A 21,619-nucleotide genomic window follows, 5' to 3' on the forward strand; every position below is an offset into this window, starting at 1 on the left:
TCGTGCGGATTATTGTCTAGCTGCGGTAAAACAACAAACAGAAAACCATCCCCAGCAGTAAGTGTAATTCACAGCTGCTTGGATGCAAACCCCGCTAGTGTTGGGGAAGAGAGAGAGATTCAGGAGCTGAACTGTCCGGGTGAGGTTTTTTCATGGCTCTGGGACAGACTGAGTGGCGCCCCCAGACCGTGTTGTCCTAATTCTCCCCACCCCACCCCACCCACCCACACACTTCCCTTTTGATCTGTAGGATATTTCCCGACCCTAGACATGTGAGGCATTCGCTACAGGAGCAGGTCACTGGAAGGAGGGTGGTGATGGGAAAGCAGGGACCAGGGGGTCAGGGGACATTCCTTCCAATTAAGGTGAAAGGGAAAGACACCAGGAGCCTTTTACCAAAAGGAGGGAGAAGCAAGGAAAGAAACACTGGTGGTTTTTAGACTTTAAGGAGTGAAACTCTCTGATCTCGCTTCCAGTCTGGGTGGGAAGTGAAGTTGGAGGGGCACGCGCTGAAAGAAGAGAAAATGCAAAAGAAATTCTCCTTTAACAAGACAAGTTGCCCCCAATAAACCAAGTGACGAATACAAGCCCCATCTTTCTTTTGAGTCTAAGAGATGCCCTTGGGATGAGGTTACAGAGCCATCAGCAGCCATTGCTGAGCAGAGTGGAAAACAACGCAAATCAGGGTCTGTGCAAACATGTGTAAAAGCCACCCAAAAAAAGGGGGGTGGGGGGCAATTTTTTTTTTTTTTTTTTTTTTTGCGCTTGAGGCAGCAAAAAAACTAGATCCGGCCCTGCTTGTAGCCATTTCTATCTTGATTATACTTGAATTCACTTAAAATCCTATCTTCTTTTGTTAATAAACTTGTTTTATCTTTAATCTCATCAAGCCAGTGCTCTGTTTGAACTGTTTGATAACTCCAGTTAATGTAACAAACTGCTGAATATTTACTCTGTACAAGAGTTACGAACTTTAATATCTGAACTGTCCAGGAGAGGGCTGTACAATGCAGCGCACATTTTTGGGAAAATTCGGGACTGGGAGTGTGTTGAGGTCACCATGCAGGTAGTAAACAGACTGGTGAAAGTCAGATTGTGACTGGTGTGTTGCTGATAAGCTGCAGAGGTCAGAGCTGCAACTATACACAGACACTCAGAGTGCATTGTGAGGCACCCACGGTTATGGGTCAGGCGGAGATACAACCCCTCACTGATCTGGACTGCACCCCAGAATATTACACGCCCTAGATGGGCAGTGTAACTTGCCAGGGTGAGAGTGGCAGAAGAAGGAATACATGGTCCAAACGAAGCAGCTGAAGCCGTTACCTTTTAATTTCCAGGCTTTCAGGTTTTTTGTATTTTTTTAGAAGTGAAAACAACAATAGAAACTTTTCTGGTTGTTAGGTAGACTCCAATGATACACACTTTCAAACTTAACTATTTCTTAACAGGTTTTTTTTGTTCACTGATATTCATTCCAACAAGGTCCTGTTTGTTCCCTACCAGAAGACACTATAGTGCCCAAAAAGTGAAAAGGCACACAGGCACTGTACACCATCAAATCAAAAGTGATTAAGTATGGATTACAGGCCAGTCCCAATGGCATATACTAGCAAACCAGCCCCCACACTCCCAGCATCTGCATCTATGGAATTTAACTAATCCTTTCTACATTAACCCAAACAACAAGATCCTGAAGGTCAGAACACAGCAACTGGGAAGTCTGATGGACATCCTAAATGAAGGAATTCCACCACTGCAAAATTATGCCTCCAAACCACATTGAATCTCTCCACCAAAAAGAACCACCTAGATGATGTCAAATGCCTTAGTATAATAATAATAATAATCTTTGAAGTATGTATCTTTAATTCTATAAATTTGTTTTCTTAATGACTGAATTTTGAAACAGCTTTTTTGTATTTTCAAAGGCTTTCAGTTCACTTTTAAGCATAATGCAGCACCTTTTATTTTAAGTATGTTACAGTTCAAGTTATTTCTTAAAGAATTTGCAGTGGGATTATCGAGGAAGCAATTAAACAGACAAAATTTAATTATGGAAAGAGCACTAAGCAGTTTTCAGTGCAGAGAATTAAGTTTATTAGTCATTTGTGATGTACCAAGCAGCACTGCACCATTAATATGAGCACTTATAATTTATAACTGCAGAAACATTAAAATAAATGAAGAAATAACGTCTCATTGAACTGTAACAGAATATAAAGAGTTTTATTTAACCTGAATTTAACACATAGTCAGTAAAGGGAATATAAATTTCAGACTCAATTTACTCAGAGTTATTTCTTCTTTTTAAAACACTAATGATATGTCCAGAGGCTGTTTTCTCAAGTTGGGATTTTGCTATACAAAGCAGGACCCTTGACCCAGATTCTGCCAGGCATTATGCTAGCATTTCTGACTGACTCAACAATTCTTTTAAAGAACTGTAATTCTGTATTGTAAGTTTTACAGTAATAAATATTTGGCCCTAATCCCTCAAGGAAAACAACGACTACGTCATCATCTAATTACAACTATTCTCATTCACACATGAACAAACTCTATTGGGCCCAAGTACTGAAAGTAACCCAGTTACACACATTGAACTGAAGTAAACTTTTCTGCTAACATGCAAGTCTGATTATTTGAGACTAGTCTGACAATCTAGTTGCAGCAGAAGACATTGTCACATAAAGAATCCAAATTTGGGGTCCCAATTTACCATAGGAGGGACCACCATGTACTGCTGCTCTTAAGCAACGTGTGGCTGTGAGGATGGATCTACTAATAGAGGGTCTTTAGGAAGGCAATAAAGGAAGGACACAGAAGAGGGTGCTCAATGACCTCCTATTTGAAAATAAAATAGACATGTAAAGATGAAGACATATCATCACAGGTCCTTCTTGTGCTACCAGGCAGTCAGTCATATCAGTGGTATGAGTTAGAAAAACTGCAGTGAAACCCTGTGAAGAACACTACATCCAAACCACATGCAAAATGTTTTAACTGGTTTTATTATCATTGTATCGGGGGCATAATCAATAAGTCATGTATCACTTGCAATTACTTTGCATGTCAAGTTTCATTCTGAAGTCTCGGTGCCCACATTGCTACATGATAATTGAATGTTTTCAGTGTTGTACTTTTCCATGTTCCCAAGGCTGATTCAAGAGCCATTACTCTGGGCTCAAAGTAATTGCAAGAAAAAATAATTCTCTCTCTTTTCACCAGGAGGAGAAAATGGAATGATGGAGTGTGACTGAATGTACCTGTGTCCACACCCATCACAGTGCTGCAATAATCTTTGTACAAAGAATGCCTAGTAAAATATCATCTGAAAACTCATTTGCTGGGCAATATTATCCTGATAAAATGTGTGTGGCAACACTGTGAAGTTATAAGATTCCACTATATCATGATCTTAACACGTTCCAAACTTAAGTTGGCAAACAGGTCTGTCTCAAACACAGGAATGTATGCTCTGCTTAATTTGCATTTAAGCAGTAAAGAGAGTCATCAAGCAAGAAGGGAAACAAAAAAAGCTCCAACAGGTGAGGAAAAGCAGGAGAGAACATTCTTTCCCGTAGACTCTGTCTCCTGAATCGCAGCTGGAAATGTTTTCCAAGGGACAGGGATGGGGGGGGCACGGGGTTGGACACTATAAAAAGGGGGGGCCAACATCCTAAGGCACCTCCTCCCTCTCTGCCGATTGATTCACTGCATCAGAAGGAACAAAGGAAGTAGTCATTGAACTGGGGAAGACATCTGGTCAGACTGGTGAGAGCATGTAGTGAGAAAACTTTGCTTTGAATTTTACCGCTTGTTAAAACGCATCTAGTGCCTAACTTATCTTTATTTTTCTTATAACCAATTCTGACTTTTTTGCCTTATTACTTGTATTCACTTAAAATCTTATTATAGTTCATAAAGTTGGTTTAGTGTTTTATCTAACCGAGTGTGTTTGAATGCAAGTGTCTGGGAAACTCAATTTGGGGTAACAAAGTGTGCATACTATTTCTATTAAAGAAATATGGACGTTATGTGAATTTGTATTGTCCAGAAGAGGGCTGGGCAATACAACACATACATTGCTGGGGGGAAATCTAGGACTGGGGATGTGTTCAGGTCACCCCATAATATAACCAAAGCTGATAAGAACCAAGGTGTGGCTGGCTGGCTACAGCACACACTATGACATAGCTGGGAGTGACTTGCATGCTGGAGGCTGTTTGTGAATAATCCAGACTGGAGGCTACAGCAGCAAAGCCATGTAAAGGGCTCCCCAGTTTAGAGGGCAGGGGAGACACAGCTACTCATTCGTCTGGATTGTACACAGGGTATGTCACAGAGAGTGAACAAAAAACCTCTACCACCTGAATCCCACTACGGCTTTGCTAAGGAAACATACTACAGTAAAAGCTGTTTTATCTGGAATGTTGGGGAAATGGGGGGAAGGGGTGCCAGTAAGTGAAAAATGCTGGTTAATTTAAGAGGGAGGGAGTTTGGGTGCGGGAGGAGGTGCGGGGCTGGGGGTTCTGACGCAGGCTCTTGAAGGGAGTTTGGGTGCAAGGAGGGGGCTCAGGCAGGAGGTTGGGGTGCAGGGAGGGGTGTAGGGTGCTGGAGAAGTGCCAGATAAAACAGCTTTTATTGTAACATGCTGCATGAAACAAACAGCTAACTCTGTAATAAAAAAAATTCCACATGATCTCTCATTTGTGCGAGTCGGTCATCACCTGATCTATCTGAAACTCCAAAGCCACTTTTGACATCTGTAGGATCATGACTGATATATGCACAGATCAGCTCAGTAGGAAAAAATATTTTTGATGGCTATCTATATCATACCTCTAATGGCGAACTTTAGAAAAAAATTATTGCTTTTGCAAAATGAGTGTTTTATTTTTAAATTTAAAATAGGGACTTGACAGAGATATTTAAGACACTGCTGTGTTTTAATGTAATACTCCCCAGACCTTCTCTAATAGAAGCATTAGGCTAATCTACTGAGTAATTTATTTTAATAAAGTAAAATTACAGATTTGCCTTATGAATCAAAAGTCCCTGATAAAAATTAAGAGGTTTTTTGGTGTTATTCCTGTCTTTCTATTTTTCTTATAATTTACTATAGTTTTATTAACTGTTTTCTACTAGTGCATGTAGTTCTTTGGAAGTCATCATATGGCATTAAAGTGTGTTGCTACATCAATCCACCAGCAAAAGTCTGAACTCACACAAGAAAAGAAGCAGAGGGGGAAAAAAACGAAGCTGATTCCATTGTGGTAGAACGAGTAAGTCTAACCCTAAAGTAATATTTAGACCAGTGGATGCCCCCCTTTGTGAGAAATAAAAGTTGTAAGTAAGGAAACTAATATTCTTATTATTTGTATTGTGGAACATCTGGAGGCACCAATCAAGATTGTACTAGGCACTCAACAAACACTTAAAAACCATTGTGCTTCATGTACAAACTAATTTAAGACAACTAAAAATCAACCATTTTCTCATCAGAAAACCTCCAATAGCCAAAACTGGGTCTCTATCCTGCAAATATTTATGCATGTGCTACATTTTACTCAATGAAAAGGACCATGTTTCAATGGGACTACTAACATTATGTGAAATTAAGAACATGCATAAACGTTTGCAGAATCACAGCCTTTGGCTGTATTCCCAACATGTATCAATTGCATTACAAATCTCTCACCTCAATACACTGAATTTCAGGTAAGTGAACTCCTTGTCTGATTCTATTTGGATAAACAAGGATCTACTAAATGTATATTTGAAATACCTGATTAGCAGCAGACCTCTGTCGGATTGCTTCTCCCAAGGAGATCCCGCTGGCAGTTGAAATCTGGGTCCCACTGCTGCTTTGGCTTAACAACTCCTCCTTCCATCCAGGACGTGGTGGTGTTGTAGCAATAGGCTAAAATCATTTTTTAAAAGAAGGAAGTAAAAATTGATTTTCATGATCCTCCAAGGTACAGAGCCATTTAAGTTTTAATGTACTATGCAATATCAGTAAAAGCAGATAGTTGCTGGCCCAAATTATGAATCACATGCTGTAGCTGGAGGTGAAAAGGGGGAAGTTAATTTGTGCATAACACTTCTAATTTTACATGCTAAAATAGTAATGAAATATCATGTTCTGTGCATAAGATGATCACTTGCATGAGTCAGGAGTTTCTTTTTTCCCATTCATGAGGCATTGTGCAATTCACAGGGAGCACTCCCCTTTCTCAGCAGCATCAGGTACTGGGCCCTGCCAGAGTCAGGGTAACAGATATGCTGGATGAACTGAATGTTAAGTGTTATTCCTTGGATTTATACTACTGGTGTAACTCAAATTTAAAAAAAAATAAAGAAAGGAGCTATATAAATCCATCAAGTGAATGCAGATCAGTTTACATATGTAACTTAGGACCCTGAAAAATGTTTAGTGTATTTCTTGGGGAAAAATAAGTTTGACTTGCGCCTGCAAAAACGGCTGTCACAGGGCTTTTGCCTTGATGAGGCACCAGATGAAGCTATTTTGTGGTTGGAGTGACATTTTTTCTCTATAGTATACCAAGCATAAAGAGGGAATCTGTGCAGTTGTTAAGCTCCTAGCGAATCCTGGAGCCAGCTTCACAGGCGAGGCAGTCAGTTCCAATCACACCAGCATGAAAGTGTAAAATGAAACTTGCAGTGTATTATACAGAGATTCAACTGAAACAAAATTGCTCCCTAAAACAAGAAAAGCACTAGTCCAGAAGAGAAGCATCAAACCCAAGCCGATCCAGACAGAGTGTATTGGGCTGCTCAGGTGGGGTAGGGGGAGTGCTGCTGGAGAGTGTCTGGGGTAGCTGAAGTGCATGTCTGCTGTCTAGGTGTTACTGGGTTCTTTCTGGGTTAGGGAGGGGCTGAGACATCTTGGAGAGCTAGTGTAGGTTGATAGAAGACATCTGGGAGGGGAGCGAGGGTCTGTCTGGGAAGCAAGATTCTGCCTGGAGGGCAGTTGTTTGGGGTCCAGCTGGGATCTCTTTGAAGGACTGGGGATTGGAAGGAGGCACTCCCAGTGGAGGAGCAGGGCATGTCTCTGGGGGTTTAAGGTCTGGCTGAGGTCTCTCTGGGACTAAGATAAGGGATCTGAGGTTCAGCTGGGAGACAGAAACTTGGGTCTAGTACTGAGACCCCTCACCTACTGTCTTCACCAGACACTGCCAGCAACTCCTTTTGTTGCTGCTGCTGCTTCAGTCCATCAGTGTCAGTAACCAGAGAGGAAGCACACATGCATTCAAGGCTGTCCAAAAGCCCTATGCCCCGGTGGTCTCTAGTTTCCAGAATGCACAAATGCAGCTCCTGCCCATTGCTTAGCCCAGCGGTTCTCAAACTTCATTGCACCATGAACCCCTTCTGACAACAAAAAGTTATTACACAACCACAGAAGGGGGAACCGAAGCTTGAGCCCTCGGGAGCCCCACAGCACGGGCAGGAGGGGGCTAAAGCCATAGCTCAAGGGCTTCAGCCCCAAGCATTGGGCCTGTAAACTGAGCCCCACTGCCTGGGGCTGAAGCCGAAGCCTAAGCTCCACCACCCAGGGCTGAAGCCCTCGGGCTTTGGCCCCAGGCAGTGGGGCTTGGACTTTGGCCCTGGGTGGTAGGGCTCAGGCTTCGGCCCCAGGGCTCAGCAAGTCTAATGCCTGCTCTGGCAATCCCATTAAAAGGGTCCCAATCCACAGCTTGAGAACTGCTGGATTTAGCCAAATGTGTGACATTCAGGCTGAGCCAGGGCTTGAGTAATAGGGCTGCCAGATGAGTGACAACTGGTACCCAGGGCTGCAAAGAAACCGCAAAATGCAAAGTGGTCATTTCATGGCTCAGCAGTGAAAAAAGAACTCATCCCATCCTCAAGAGTAGGAGAAGAAACTGTCCACCAACAGCACCATGCCGCCAAACCCCTGGCACTAGCTGAATGAGTGTGAACTACCGTGAAAAGATGCAACATAAATGGCTTCTGATGCAGCACACCATGTAGACTATGTTCCCAAAACAAAAAGGAAATAGCACTGTTTGAATCTCATTCTCTCGCTAGTAGGCTCATTCTCAAAGCAAGAGTTCTGGCTGACCTAAGTCCTGGAAAAGATAATGCAGATGTGTTGCACCGATTCTGAGAGCAGTTCATTTACATTAAATGTCTGTGAAACAGTTCTCAGAAACAATGCTAATTTAGAGCTACTGGTCATATGGACAGGAATGACTTGCGTGCTCTTTTGTGGCTTCAATTTCTCTTTCAATATCTGAAGTGATTGTCTTTGCTTAGAATCATAGAATCTCAGGGTTGGAAGGGACCTCAGGAGGTCATCTAGTCCAACCCCCTGCTCAAAGCAGGACCAAACCCTGCTTCTGAAGAGATAAGTAAGTCTGCCACATAACATTTCAGCTGAAAGTAGGGAGGGACAGTGAAGCTCTGTAGTAGCATTTACTAACTTATTCAGGATCGAGCAAGCCTGACTTTTCTCTGCAACTGACAGTAGGAACAAAAAAAGTCACTTGATATATCAGGGGACAGCAGAGCAGATGCTTCATACTGGTAAGATAAAAACACAAACACGAGCTCTCAATGACCTTGTGGAATCTTACAAAGTACCCTTGTGGAAAAACATCTAAAGAAAGTCCCAGAAAGATGGGGAAAATTGCAATTCCTACAGAAACTTACACTTTATGTAAACATTTAGGGCCAAATTCACCTCTGGAGTAACTCCAGTAAAGAATTATTCCAGGGATGAAACGGAACTAGTCTCTTAATTAAGATTTATGGGAAATGGGCTGGGGGAGGATGTGGAGGATAAACACCTCCACACTAAGACAGTCAATTATAACCAAGGAGAAAAGGCTTGTAACTGACTCTGCAGTGGAGTTCACAGCTCTGCTCTGGAGCCATATTCAGATGCTGTTTTTCTCTTCGCCCTGGCTCCTCTGACTGTACCTGCAGAGATGGGCACAACAGCAACTGGACACAACTCTAGAGTGACACCATGAACTCCACTACTGAAGCAGCTTTCCCCTCCAACAACCCCCTTTAGTTGTTTTCTGAGGAACAAGAGCTCCAAAAAAAACTTGCAGGAATGAGATTCCTGCTTGTGGAAGATGAACACGTCCCCTATCCACACTTGGGATCAGTGAAGGGATGTCCTTCCAAATTCCCAATATTCCCCCATTTTCTCTCCTCCATAGTCTGCCTCAGCCATTCCCATCTCCTCACTCTGACGTCAGTGATGTAACTCCTCAGCTCCATCAGATACAGGCCTCCTCGGCAGCAGGCAATGATCTTCAAAAAAAGAGAGAACCCATGCTTCACAACTTCAGCATAGCATGGAGCACCCCGATGGAGTGTTAGAAGTACTAACTGAGGGTTTGAGGGAGTGCAGCAATAGGGAATTATGCATGACATCACCATCCTCCTTAACCACCGATCACTGCTCATTCCATATTTCACACCACCACCAGAGTATTTCAAGGAGGTCATCTCTGCCCATCACTCCACCCTCAACCATAAACCTCTTGTAATAATGCCACACTCCCAAGCCATCTTTGGATTGTCAGGTCTATGCTCATTCTCTCCACCTGTGCTTTGCTGTCTAAAGAAGAAAAGCTGTAGAGCAGGTCTCCTAGCTCCATTCCTCAGGCAGCTTCAGGGAGAAGTCCTCTCTCTCCCACCCAAATACTCCATGACACATGACATGTTGGGATAGGCCAGATAAAGGAGTACCTCTGTCTGAAACTGCCTGCAGAGTGGCACTGCCTGGCCTGCTTACATACAGCTTTTCTAACCTGCTTCACACTTAATTGGCCTTTAATAAAGTTTGTGTGTCAGGGAATATTTAATAATGAAGTAAAGTAGAACCTCAGAGTTACGAACTGACCAGTTAACCACACCCCTCATTTGGAACTAGACGTACGCAATCAGGCAGCAGCAGAGACTGTGTTAAATGTAAACTACTAAAAAAAATATAAAGGGAAAGTATAAAATACAGAATTGACAAAGTAAGGAAACTATTTCTGTGCTTGTTTCATTTAAATTAAGATCATTAAAAAGCATCATTTTTCTTTAAATAGCAAAGTTTCAAAGCTGTATTAAGTCTATGTTCAGTTGTAAACTTTTGAAAGAACCACCATAACATTTTGTTCAGAGTTACGAACAACGTCCATTCAAGGTGTTCATAACTCAGGTTTTACTGAAACAGGGAATACATTGGTAAAGGAGTAGAACCAATGAGACACGAAAACTACTACATACGAGATCCTTCCTTGTAGAAGAATTACAATAATTTTTTTAGGGGCACAATATAACTAAAAATCTTCCAGTGAATCATTTTTATAGACATTTCTATAGTCATACATAATCTATTCCTGGTCTTCACTTGGAAAGTTGTACTTAGTTGCATAGATCTGCATACACTGGGGGGCATTCGCCATTCGCACTCCATATGAATGGCAAAGAATGCGATGGCAATTTCATAGAGGGTCTCTGTACCCCAACATGTGAGATAAGGCATTCAATCTTGGCAGACCCCACTCCAGAATGAAGATTTGTCAATAATTCAATAATTTAGATTCTATAATTATAAAATAAGAGTTAGTCTAATACAAAGGTTGAGAATTTACCCTAACTGATGCTTAAAATGAAAAAAAAAAAACCCAAAAACCTGAATTTCATTTAATAAATGCAGTAGAACAAAAAATCAAGCTTAAAAGGAGACTTAGGTTGGAACTCATTAAATAAACATGTTCTTACCTACGTAACTAATTGCATCTTATATTTATTAGATCTGGAAAAACTTTAAAGTGGAATCTATTTTTCACTTACATTGTTTGTTTACATTTTAATTTCTCTCAAATTGGCATTCATAACAAGTATTTTCAGTTCATCTAACAAAGAATTTCAAGTTCAAGCACATTTGATGGTTCTGTTTATTTTTAATAAAAATATGTAAGTGCATACACAAGTTATATGATTCTCATGCTCCTGGCAAGCCATCGATTCAGGCATAAAGATGAGGCAACCTTGATGAAAGGCATTCAGGGATCAATAATGGCATAAAGATCCTTTCAACTGTAGATCACACATTCAGATATGCCTCAAACTGCTAAAAAATTAAGTTTGTAGCTATCCAGTGGCTGTCTGCTGGCCTATATGAAATGAATTTAGGGTCTCAGACTAGTTCCCAATGGACAGAGGTCTGTATCACAAAAGCCACCAATACATTAGACTCTCATTACATCGTTGGCCATAGTTTCAACTGACACAATGAAGTCTGAATGGATCATAAAGAGTGAATTCCCCTCTCGCCCTTAATGGTGTTTGCCTCAGGATAGTGTTGGGACACAATGGCAAACAACATTGGAAAACTTGAGCATCTACACCCCACATCCTGACTGTGAATAAATGGAAGAGTTCACTCTCCTGGGATGTAAATCACAACCCACTTCACTTTTAAGAATGGCAAATTTAATTTTGGGCTTTAAGTGCTCAATGGCCCCTTTAACAAAAGCCAGCTTGCCCAAAGGGCTAATTTTAAAGAGAGATGCCACCAGCACCATACACCCACATTTCTTCAGCATCAGTTTAAAAAAAAGCCACTTCATTAATTAATTTCAGAAATCTTATCTCCGGAGGCGTAACAATAGAGCTAAAATTTCCAGAGTTTGCCTTCCTCAAGTCTTCCAGGAAATCAGATCACTGAAATATGTACATGACGTGGTTGTTCCTTGGTACTGAACAACTGTGGGTGTACAACACAGGGGTCTCTTCCTTGAAAATAGCTGTTCCAAAGCTGTTGATTGAAACCAGTTTAAAAGCATCAGTATTTGTAAAAGGCTAATAGTATCATTTTGAAAACCTGTGCTGTGCTACCTATTGCTTGTGCATGGAACAATGTTGCTAAAATAAAGGCAAACAGCTTCTAAGAAAATTATTCATGTCACTCAAAGCAAGATGAAAATGTTTATTTAAACTTTTAAGCATTCACAGACATTATTGAACAGTTTTTTTAAATCAAACTTTCATATGCTCAACTGACAGCAGGCAATCTATGCAATAAAATCATTCTCTAAAGCATTACTGCAGTGTGGATGAAATTCACTCATAACAACAGGGGCCACTTAAAACTGGTAACACTGCAGAACAGTTGTTGCAGCAGCTGTTCTGCTGCACAAGGGAAGGGCAGCTACAAAGCAGGTGAACAGGGTGACTCTCTACCCTCTGAAACCAGTGGAGTGATTATTCTGTGTAACCCACGCATAAGGACTTCAGGGGTAGACCAGGACAAGGCCACTGAATCCACAATTAAATAGACCAGTGGCCATGAATCTCTGCATGGCAGGGTGTGCAATGGTCACAGCTCCTGTTCAGTCCAGATGCCGGAAGCATAGCAACAGATACAATGAGAATCTGCTCCATGCTTTGGCTACTACTGGTTGGGGCTGAAATCCATTCCAAACACCCCTACATGGCAGTTTGCTTGGGATTTGTGCTAGGGCAGAGGAAATTAATTTCATCCTGTATGTATATGTTCCATTATCCATATTAATCAGTCATTAGAACAGGGGTCAGCAACCTTTCACAAGTGGTGTGCCAAGTCTTCATTTATTCACTCTAATTTAAGGTTTTGCGTGCCAGTAATATATTTTAACATTTTTAGAAGGTCTCTTTCTATAAGTCTATAATATATAACTAAACTATTGTTGTATGTAAAGTAAGTAAAGTTTTTAAAATGTTTAAAATTAAATTAAAATGCAGAGCCCACCAGGACCGGTGGCCAGGACCTGGGCAATGTGAGTGCCACTGAAAATCAGCTTGTGTGCCACCTTCGGCACGCGTACCATAGGTTGCCTACCCCTGCATTAGAAGAAGGAACACTAGGGTACTTGACAATGGTTTTGAATAAAAACACATTCTAGCAGCTGTCTGATAATTAAATAAGGGGCCTTTTACTTAAAATTTAGATTCTGAAAAGGTTACAATTTGGTATTATAATATACATCTTCAGTACAGGGGAGTTTTATTAATTCCACTTGAAATGAATAGTCTTGAGTATGGGACACACACTGCCCTTAGGAGGCTAATCAAAAATGTGTAGAGAGACAAGAGCAAAATAGTACAAATTAACGAAGGATTAAATGTGATAGATATTGATTTTATTTAGATATGTTAAGTATGGCTAATTAGCTGGGTGTTCTGAATGGTACTAGAACAGATCAGTAACAAGGGCATGTGTTAAAGATGCATGTAATGAATAGAGTAAGATGGAACAAAAGAGCAGTGGTTGTGATTCTAGATTTAATACTGAGTGGAGCGCAGGAGCTGGTCCAAGAGGTAATTATAGCAGGACCGCTTGGAAATAGTGACCATAATACAATAGCATTCAACATCCCTGTGGTGGGAAGAACATCTCAACTGCCCAACACTGTGGCCTTTAATTTCAAAAGGGGGAACTATACAAAAATGAGGGGGTTAGTTAGACAAAAGTTAAAAGGTACAGTGACTAAAGTGAAATCCCTGCAAGTTGCGTGGGCCCTTTTTAAAGACACCATAATAGAGGCCCAACTTCAACATATACCCCAAATTAAGAAAAACAGTAAAAGAACTAAAAAAGAGCCACCGTGGCTTAACAACCATGTAAAAGAAGCAGTGAGAGATAAAAAGATTTCCTTTAAAAAGTGGAAGTCAAATCCCAGTGAGGCAAATAGAAAGGAGCACAAACACTGCCAACTTAAGTGCAAGAGTGTAATAAGAAAAGCCAAAGAGGAGTTTGAAGAACGGCTAGCCAAAAACTCCAAAGGTAATAACAAAATGTTTTTTAAGTACATCAGAAGCAGGAAGCCTGCTAAACAACCAGTGGGGTCCCTTGACGATGAAAATACAAAAGGAGCGCTTAAAGACGATAAAGTCATTGCGGAGAAACTAAATGGATTCTTTGCTTCAGTCTTCACGGCTGAGGATGTTAGGGAGATTCCCAAACCTGAGCTGGCTTTTGTAGGTGACAAATCTGAGGACCTGTCACAGATTGAAGTGTCACTAGAGGAGGTTTTGGAATTAATTGATAAACTCAACATTAACAAGTCACCGGGACCAGATGGCATTCACCCAAGAGTTCTGAAAGAACTCAAATGTGAAGTTGCGGAACTATTAACCAAGGTTTGTAACCTGTCCTTTAAATCGGCTTCGGTACCCAATGACTGGAAGTTAGCTAATGTAACGCCAATATTTAAAAAGGGCTCTAGGGGTGATCCTGGCAATTACAGACGGTAAGTCTAATGTCAGTACCGGGCAAATTAGTTGAAACAATAGTAAAGAATAAAATTGTCAGACACATAGAAAAGCATAAACTCTTGAGCAATAGTCAACATGGTTTTTGTAAAGGGAAATCGTGTCTTACTAATCTATTAGAGTTCTTTGAAGGGGTCAACAAACATGTGGACAAGCGGGCTCCGGAGGACCTAGCGTACTTCGATGTCCAGAACGCCATTGACAAGGTCCCTCACCAAAGGCTCTTACGTAAATTAAGCTGTCATGGGATAAAAGGAAAGGTCCTTTCATGGATTGAGAACTGGTTAAAGGACAGGGAACAAAGGATAGGAATTAATGGTAAATTCTCAGAATGGAGAGGGGTAACTAGTGGTGTTCCCCAAGGGTCAGTCCTGGGACCAATCCTATTCAATTTATTCATAAATGATCTGGAGAAAGGGGTAAACAGTGAGGTGGCAAAGTTTGCAGATGATACTAAACTACTCAAGATAGTTAAGACCAAAGCAGATTGTGAAGAACTTCAAAAAGATCTCACAAAACTAAGTGATTGGGCAACAAAATGGCAAATGAAATTTAATGTGGATAAATGTAAAGTAATGCACATTGGAAAAAATAACCCCAGCTATACATACAACATGATGGGGGCTAAATTAGCTACAACGAGTCAGGAAAAAGATTTTGGAGTTATCGTGGATAGTTCTCTGAAGATGTCCATGCAGTGTGCAGAGGCGGTCAAAAAAGCAAACAGGATGTTAGGAATCATTAAAAAGGAGATAGAGAATAAGACTGAGAATATATTATTGCCCTTATATAAATCCATGGCATGCCCACATCTCGAATGCTGTGTACAGATGTGGTCTCCTCACCTCAAAAAAGATATTCTAGCACTAGAAAAGGTTCAGAAAAGAGCAACTAAAATGATTAGGGGTTTAGAGAGGGTCCCATATGAGGAAAGATTAAAGAGGCTAGGACTCTTCAGTTTGGAAAAGAGGAGACTAAGGGGGGACATGATAGAGGTATATAAAATCATGAGTGATGTTGAGAAAGTGGATAAGGAAAAGTTATTTACTTATTCCCATAATACAAGAACTAGGGGTCACCAAATGAAATTAATAGGCAGCAGGTTAAAACAAATAAAAGGAAGTTCTTCTTCACGCAGCGCACAGTCAACTTGTGGAACTCCTTACCTGAGGAGGTTGTGAAGGCTAGGACTATAACAATGTTTAAAAGGGGACTGGATAAATTCATGGTGGCTAAGTCCATAAATGGCTATTAGCCAGGATGGGTAAGAATGGTGTCCCTAGCCTCTGTTCGTCAGAGGATGGAGATGGATGGCAGGAGAGAGATCACTTGATCATTGCCTGTTAGGTTCACTCCCTCAGGGGCACCTGGCATTGGCCACTGTCGGTAGACAGATACTGGGCTAGATGGACCTTTGGTCTGACCCGGTACGGCCTCTCTTATGTTCTTAAAGCAGAGAGGTTAAAATTTATGATTTCTTATTTGAATCAGATTTTTTAATTGGTATTTAAATAATACATTTTTCTTTTTAAAAGCAAATCTGAATTTAAACAAAATGTGTTAAGGGACTAAACTTGTTATAATCCCTTAAAATATTTAAATAAAAAAAATATGTATGCTGAATCCATGAGCCTCTATCAAAAACCTTGAGTGAAAGGCTGCTTTTCTATATAAAGAAAGAATCAGGGGGAAAACATCTTACTTTTGAGGTCAAGCTTTATAAATATTACAGTATATTACCGTACCAAAAAAAAAAAAAAGATTTTCTTCATCATCATCCAATAAAGCCATGGATGAGTTCGTAATCGGAACCAGTAAATTCCTGCAAGATTCCACAGACTAACAGATTTATCAGTTCGTTTATGCAAAAAATACTCCCTTTCGTCTTGTTCAGAACAAACATTTCATTGATATAGTTCAATCATTACAACAAGGCTACACTCCACCTGACAGAGCAGACACTACTAGAAGGGTGCTGGATACAGTGTATGAGAAGGAAACTGAACAGTGTGCATGTGATCGGGCGTACCCACCATGCACTGGTTCTGCCGGGGTTAATCACACTCTGTGGACCAAGGAGGCCACACCCCCTTGTCCCTGCTGGGCATACTCCAGCAACCAAGATGACATGAGTAGAATTTGGGTGCCAAAACTATCTGGGCCAGTTGGGGGTGATGAGGATGACTCGTGCCTTATCTTGACGAATTTTCTGTAAGACCTGAGGTAGGAGTGGTAAGGGAGGGAAGGCATAGTTCAGATGGTCTGACCACAGGAGGAAGAAAGTGCTGCCCTGAGAGTGAAGACTTCAGAGTCTTTCTGGAGCAGGATATGTTAAACTTTGTTCTTTGGACAGACAAACAGCTCTCTTGTGGGGATTCCCCAGAGAGAAAAAATACTGTCTACTACTGAATTGTGAAACTCTCACTCGTGGTCGATAGCAAAGCGTCTCCTAAGAGTCGTACAGCATTTTCTGATTCCCTGGAAAATAAGTTTCCAAGAGGGTGATTTAATTGCTGATGCACCAATTCCACAGAGTGATTGCTTGTGCACACAGGGAAATGGATCTCGCTCCTCTTTCCTTGTTGATGTAAAAGACAGTCGTCATACTGTCCAATATGAGGAGGACATGGTGACTTTGAATGAGAGAAAGGCTTTGCAAGCTTCCCGGACTGCCTATCATTCCAGAATGTTGATGTGCATCCTGGTCTCTCAGGAAGTCCAAATGCCCTGTGCTAAACAGGACAAATCCATAATGATTGCATACCATAGTACAGATGAAGTTACTTTGCTGGACACAGTTACTATGGCATTCCTGGATTGCTTGCTTGGTGAGTACACTGCCTGAAGCCATGCTTTCAGACAACAAAGACAGTCTGGCAAATGGCGTGACATAAGTACTTGAAGCCATATGTCCCAGAAGAGAGAAAAATTCTAATTGGTGTTCGAGGGCTCATGATCTGATCTATGAAGGCATTCATCATGTGGAATCTGTTCCTGGGCAGACAGGTCCTTGCCATGATTTAATGTAGGGATACACCATGAATTCTAAAGTCTGTTCTGGAGTGAGAACAGACTTTTCCAAATTTATGCTGACTCCTAGGGAAGAGAGAATTTGGAACGCTGACAAAATGGCTTTGTGAGTTTCTTGATGTATCCTGGCAACAAGAAGCCACTCACCAAGATAGGGAAAGACTGTGAAGCCACCATGTCAAGACCCGGGGGGAGGGGGGGGGGGAGAACGTTTAGGAGCAAGGCTGAATGGGAGAACTCTGTATTGAAAATGGTCTGGGCTCACCATGAATCTGAGGAAGTGTTTGCGAATGAGGTGAATGTCCACATGAAAAATACTCATCCTTCATATCGAAGGTTGGCACTGAAGGGGTATCTGTTCTATTGTTCCTTCCTGCAAGAAGGATTCTACTTCTTGTTTGAGAATCTCATGAGAATAGCCCCTGAAAAGGAGTGGAGTTGGGAGTTTAGAGGGGCAAGGGAGATAAATTCGATTGCATAGCCAGAATAGATGATGATTAGTACCCACTTGTCTGTTGTTACTTCCAGAGGTGGAAAAAGTGCTAGATGACTCAAAGGATGTGTGCAAATCGGAAGGTACTGGCATCATCATTTTGATGGAGGCTGGAATCAGGATGATAATGTTGCCACAGAAGGTACAGGGAAATGGGACTTCTGAACCCTTTGCCTTTTACAGGTGCCTCATAAAATCATTGATGGTAAAATTGTTGAGCCATTGGCCTAGGTTTGTATGGTTGCTGTGGAAATCTCTCTTCAGCACAGGTGTATATATTCCCAGGGAGCAGAGAGCGGCCCTGGAGTCCTTTAAAGTACGTACAGACTCATCTCTGTTTTCTGGTTGAGCAGATTAGTTTCATCAAAAGACAGGTCCTCCAGAGGGTTCTTGACCTCCCTGAGAAACTCTGAAGCATAAAGAAATGATTCACAGCACAATAGCAATAGACATTGCCCTAGAAGATGTACCTACTGCATCCACCACTGATTGAAAAGCACTCTTGGCAACCAACTTGCCTTTCTCAATGAGAGCCTGAAACTGGGCTCTCTCCTCTTGCAGAATAAAATCTGTGAATTTAGAATAGTTCAGGCAGTCATGTCTAGCCATCAGTGCTTGGTGACTGGCAATTCAAAACTGAAGCGGAGTGCCCCAAAAATCAAGCAGAGTGCCCCAAGGGTCAGTCCTGGGGCCGGTTTTGTTCAATATCTTCATTAATGATCTGGAGGATGGCATGGAAAAATTGGAAAGAGTCCAGTGGAGGACAACAAAATGACTAGGGGGCTTGAGCACATGACTTATGAGGAGAGGCTGAGGGAACTGGGATTGTTTAGTCTGCAGAAGAGAAGAATTAGGGGAGATTTGATAGGTGCTTTTAACTACCTGAAAGGGGCTTCCAAAGAGGATGGATCTAGACTGTTCTCAGTGGTACCAGATGACAGAACAAGGAGTAATGGTCTCAAGTTGAAGTGGGGGATGTTGAGGTTGGATATTAGGAAAAAACTGTTTCACTAGGAGGGTGGTGAAACACTGGAATGGGTTACCTAGGGAGGTGGTGGAATCTCCTTCCTTAGAGGTTTTTAAAGTCAGGTTTGACAAAGCCCTGGCTGGGATGATTTAGTTGGGGATTGATCCTGCTTTGAGCAGCAGGTTGGACTAGATGACCTCCTAAGGTCCCTTCCAAACCTGATATTTTAAGATTCTATTCTATGAAGGCAAGTAGAAGTGAATATCTTCCTGCCCAATAAGTCGAGTCATTTACCCTCTTTATTGAGTAGAACTAGGGTGCTGCTGTCTAAATCTCTCAACAACAGCCTGGATTACCAAAAAATTAGGAGCAAGATGAGAAAAAAGAAATTCCACCCCTTTGGCCAAGACAAAATAGCATGAGTAGTGGCACAAGTAGCAGGGGTATGCCAGACTGTTCTAGCTAGTTCCAAAATAGCATCACTAGCAAGAAGTGCTACTTGGCTGGAAACACAGGAATAGCGGACGTCTGTGTGTTTGGGATCCTGAACTTCCTCAAGGGAGATCTGTAGCTCCCCTGCAATCCCATGTAACAGTTCCTGGAATTGCCTTGGGTCATCAGGGGGAGATGGAGACACTGGGACAACTGCTTCATCAGGAGATGACAAAGACAATCTCATCAGTACTAGTGGAACTGCCGGATCTGACTCATACTCTTCATCTTCCATGGGGTCAGGAGGAAGCTCTGGCTGACCTCTTGGAGAGGAAAGGAGGGCTGACCCCCAGTAGATCATGCCTAGTAGATCATGCTAACTTACATCAACTTACCTCATTAGTGTAGATCAGGCCTTAGTCAGACCTGCTGGGAGAATCACAGCAACACGCAAAGGGACTTCAAGCCTAAACTTGTGGTCAGGAGGGAGAGGGATGTGAGTAGGAGGCCTGAAAGGGCATTCTTTGTGCAGACCAAACCAGGGGACAATAGGAGGATGAAAGGTACAATTACACCAAAACTCTGACAGCCCCAAAATAATGCAAAAATAAAAACGACATAAAAAACAAAGAGAATATAGAACGATGAAGCATATCTGAGTTCTCCCTTTGGCGCAAAAACTGAAGTAACTGAAATTTTTATTCCCCAGGTACATTATTCCCTCAACACACACTAATCTCAAAGAAATGGTATGAAACTTGGAATAGGATAGTCTGATCCTGTACAGTGGGGAAAAAAATAGAGTGAAGCTGAATCAGAGATAGATGCACCATGGAAAACTGACATGTTTGTCAGCTAATATCAGATATTATATCGTTTACTTTGATGCTTAGAATTTATACATGCTGCTTCCTCATGGAAGTGGAAATTGAGGAGAAAGCTCAGTGAATTATTATTTGCTTACTACAAATACCCATAGTAGCCTATAAGAGGCCCAAAACTAAGGAAGGCGATAATTTTAGAAGCTTTAACTCGGGGGTCTCAAACTCCTGGCCTGTGGCCCATCTGTGGCCCGAGAACCTCCCCACTGCAGCCTGCAGAGGGCAGGCAGACATGCCGCAGACAATGTCTGCTGTAGACAACGCCCCCCGTGGCTCCCATTGGGTGAGGGAGAGGAACAGAGATATCATCATTAGTTGCCAGACAGTCAGCCATGAAGGCGGTATTATTAATTGCCGGGACAGAGTCAGCATCACTTTTTTCCACAATGAATATAAACAAGTCAAAATACCGAACACAACTATCTGATGCACACCTTCCTGCAATCCTGAAGATTTCAACTGCTCAATCACAGAGGCCAAACATCAACAAACTGACAGAACTGAAACATTGCCAGGTGTCTGGCAAACACTAAAAACTCTCTGGTAGGCAAAGAATTGTATGAAGTTGTATGACAGCTTTATTATTTCTAAGAAATTCAAAATAAAAAATACAATATAAATGTTTCTTTTCTGAACACCATCTTCAGTGACATTATTGGCCCACTGGGAGGATTTGAGGACCGGCACTGGCCCTAAGGCAAATTGAGTTTGAGACCCCTGCTTTAACTTGAGGAATGAGATTAATAATACATTAAGACAAGACATTAATAATAAAGAATACTTACTCAGAGCCTTACATCCAAGGATCTCAAAGTGTTTCACAGATATTAAGCTTCACAATACACTTTGTGGGGTATGAATGAGTATCATTCTTATCTTACAGATCAGGAAACTGAGGCACAAAGAAGTTAAATGACTTGCCTAATGTGACACTATGTGAGAGCCAGCATTAGAACCTAGTTCTCTTGACTTTCAGTACCCAGGTCTAACTACTAGATACTACTGTATTTCTTATTTGCATTTCTAAAAAGTGGTCTGTCCTTTTGCCTTAGAGGTGCAGGAGAGGGGGACAAGCCAGTAGAGAAGCCTGGGAGCAGCCAAACAGAGATGAAAGGATAAGATGGGAAGGGGAGATCAAAGGAGCAGAAGACAATAATGTGATTAACTTTTTTTAAAAAGAACAAAATTACTTATTGCATTAAAGATAGCTGAAGTGTACAAAACAGTTCCTTAACTTTAATATTGCATGTACCAATTGCTGTATATATAACTGTATACGTAAGCAATGTTATGTGATTATGAATGGGAGGAGAAGTGGTCTGCTCAATGCTGAATAAGAGAAAAGGTGTTCACAAGTCAGTTTTTCATTGGACATTAAACACAGTGAATGACAGTGAAAATGAGGTAGGATTACAGGTTAAAATAGGGAAAAAACAAGTTAAAAATTACTTAGAAGAGTTAGATGTCTCCAAGTCACCAGGGCCTGATGAAATACATCCTAGAATA

General features: G+C 41.4%; 1 protein-coding gene across 4 annotated transcripts in view; it reads right to left on the bottom strand.

Moving 5' to 3' along the window:
• Nucleotides 1-21,619, bottom strand: part of ALMS1 (ALMS1 centrosome and basal body associated protein) — a 138,753-nt gene that overhangs the window by 105,885 nt on the left and 11,249 nt on the right. For all 4 annotated transcript variants that reach the window (XM_039541194.1, XM_039541196.1, XM_039541195.1 and 1 more), the window contains exon 2: nt 5,792-5,926. In XM_039541194.1, the coding sequence (XP_039397128.1) occupies nt 5,792-5,926 (135 nt within the window). The remainder of the gene's footprint in view (nt 1-5,791; nt 5,927-21,619) is intronic.

The sequence above is a fragment of the Mauremys reevesii genome, linkage group 5, assembly GCF_016161935.1.
Source record: "Mauremys reevesii isolate NIE-2019 linkage group 5, ASM1616193v1, whole genome shotgun sequence".
NCBI classification, from domain to species: domain Eukaryota; kingdom Metazoa; phylum Chordata; order Testudines; family Geoemydidae; genus Mauremys; species Mauremys reevesii.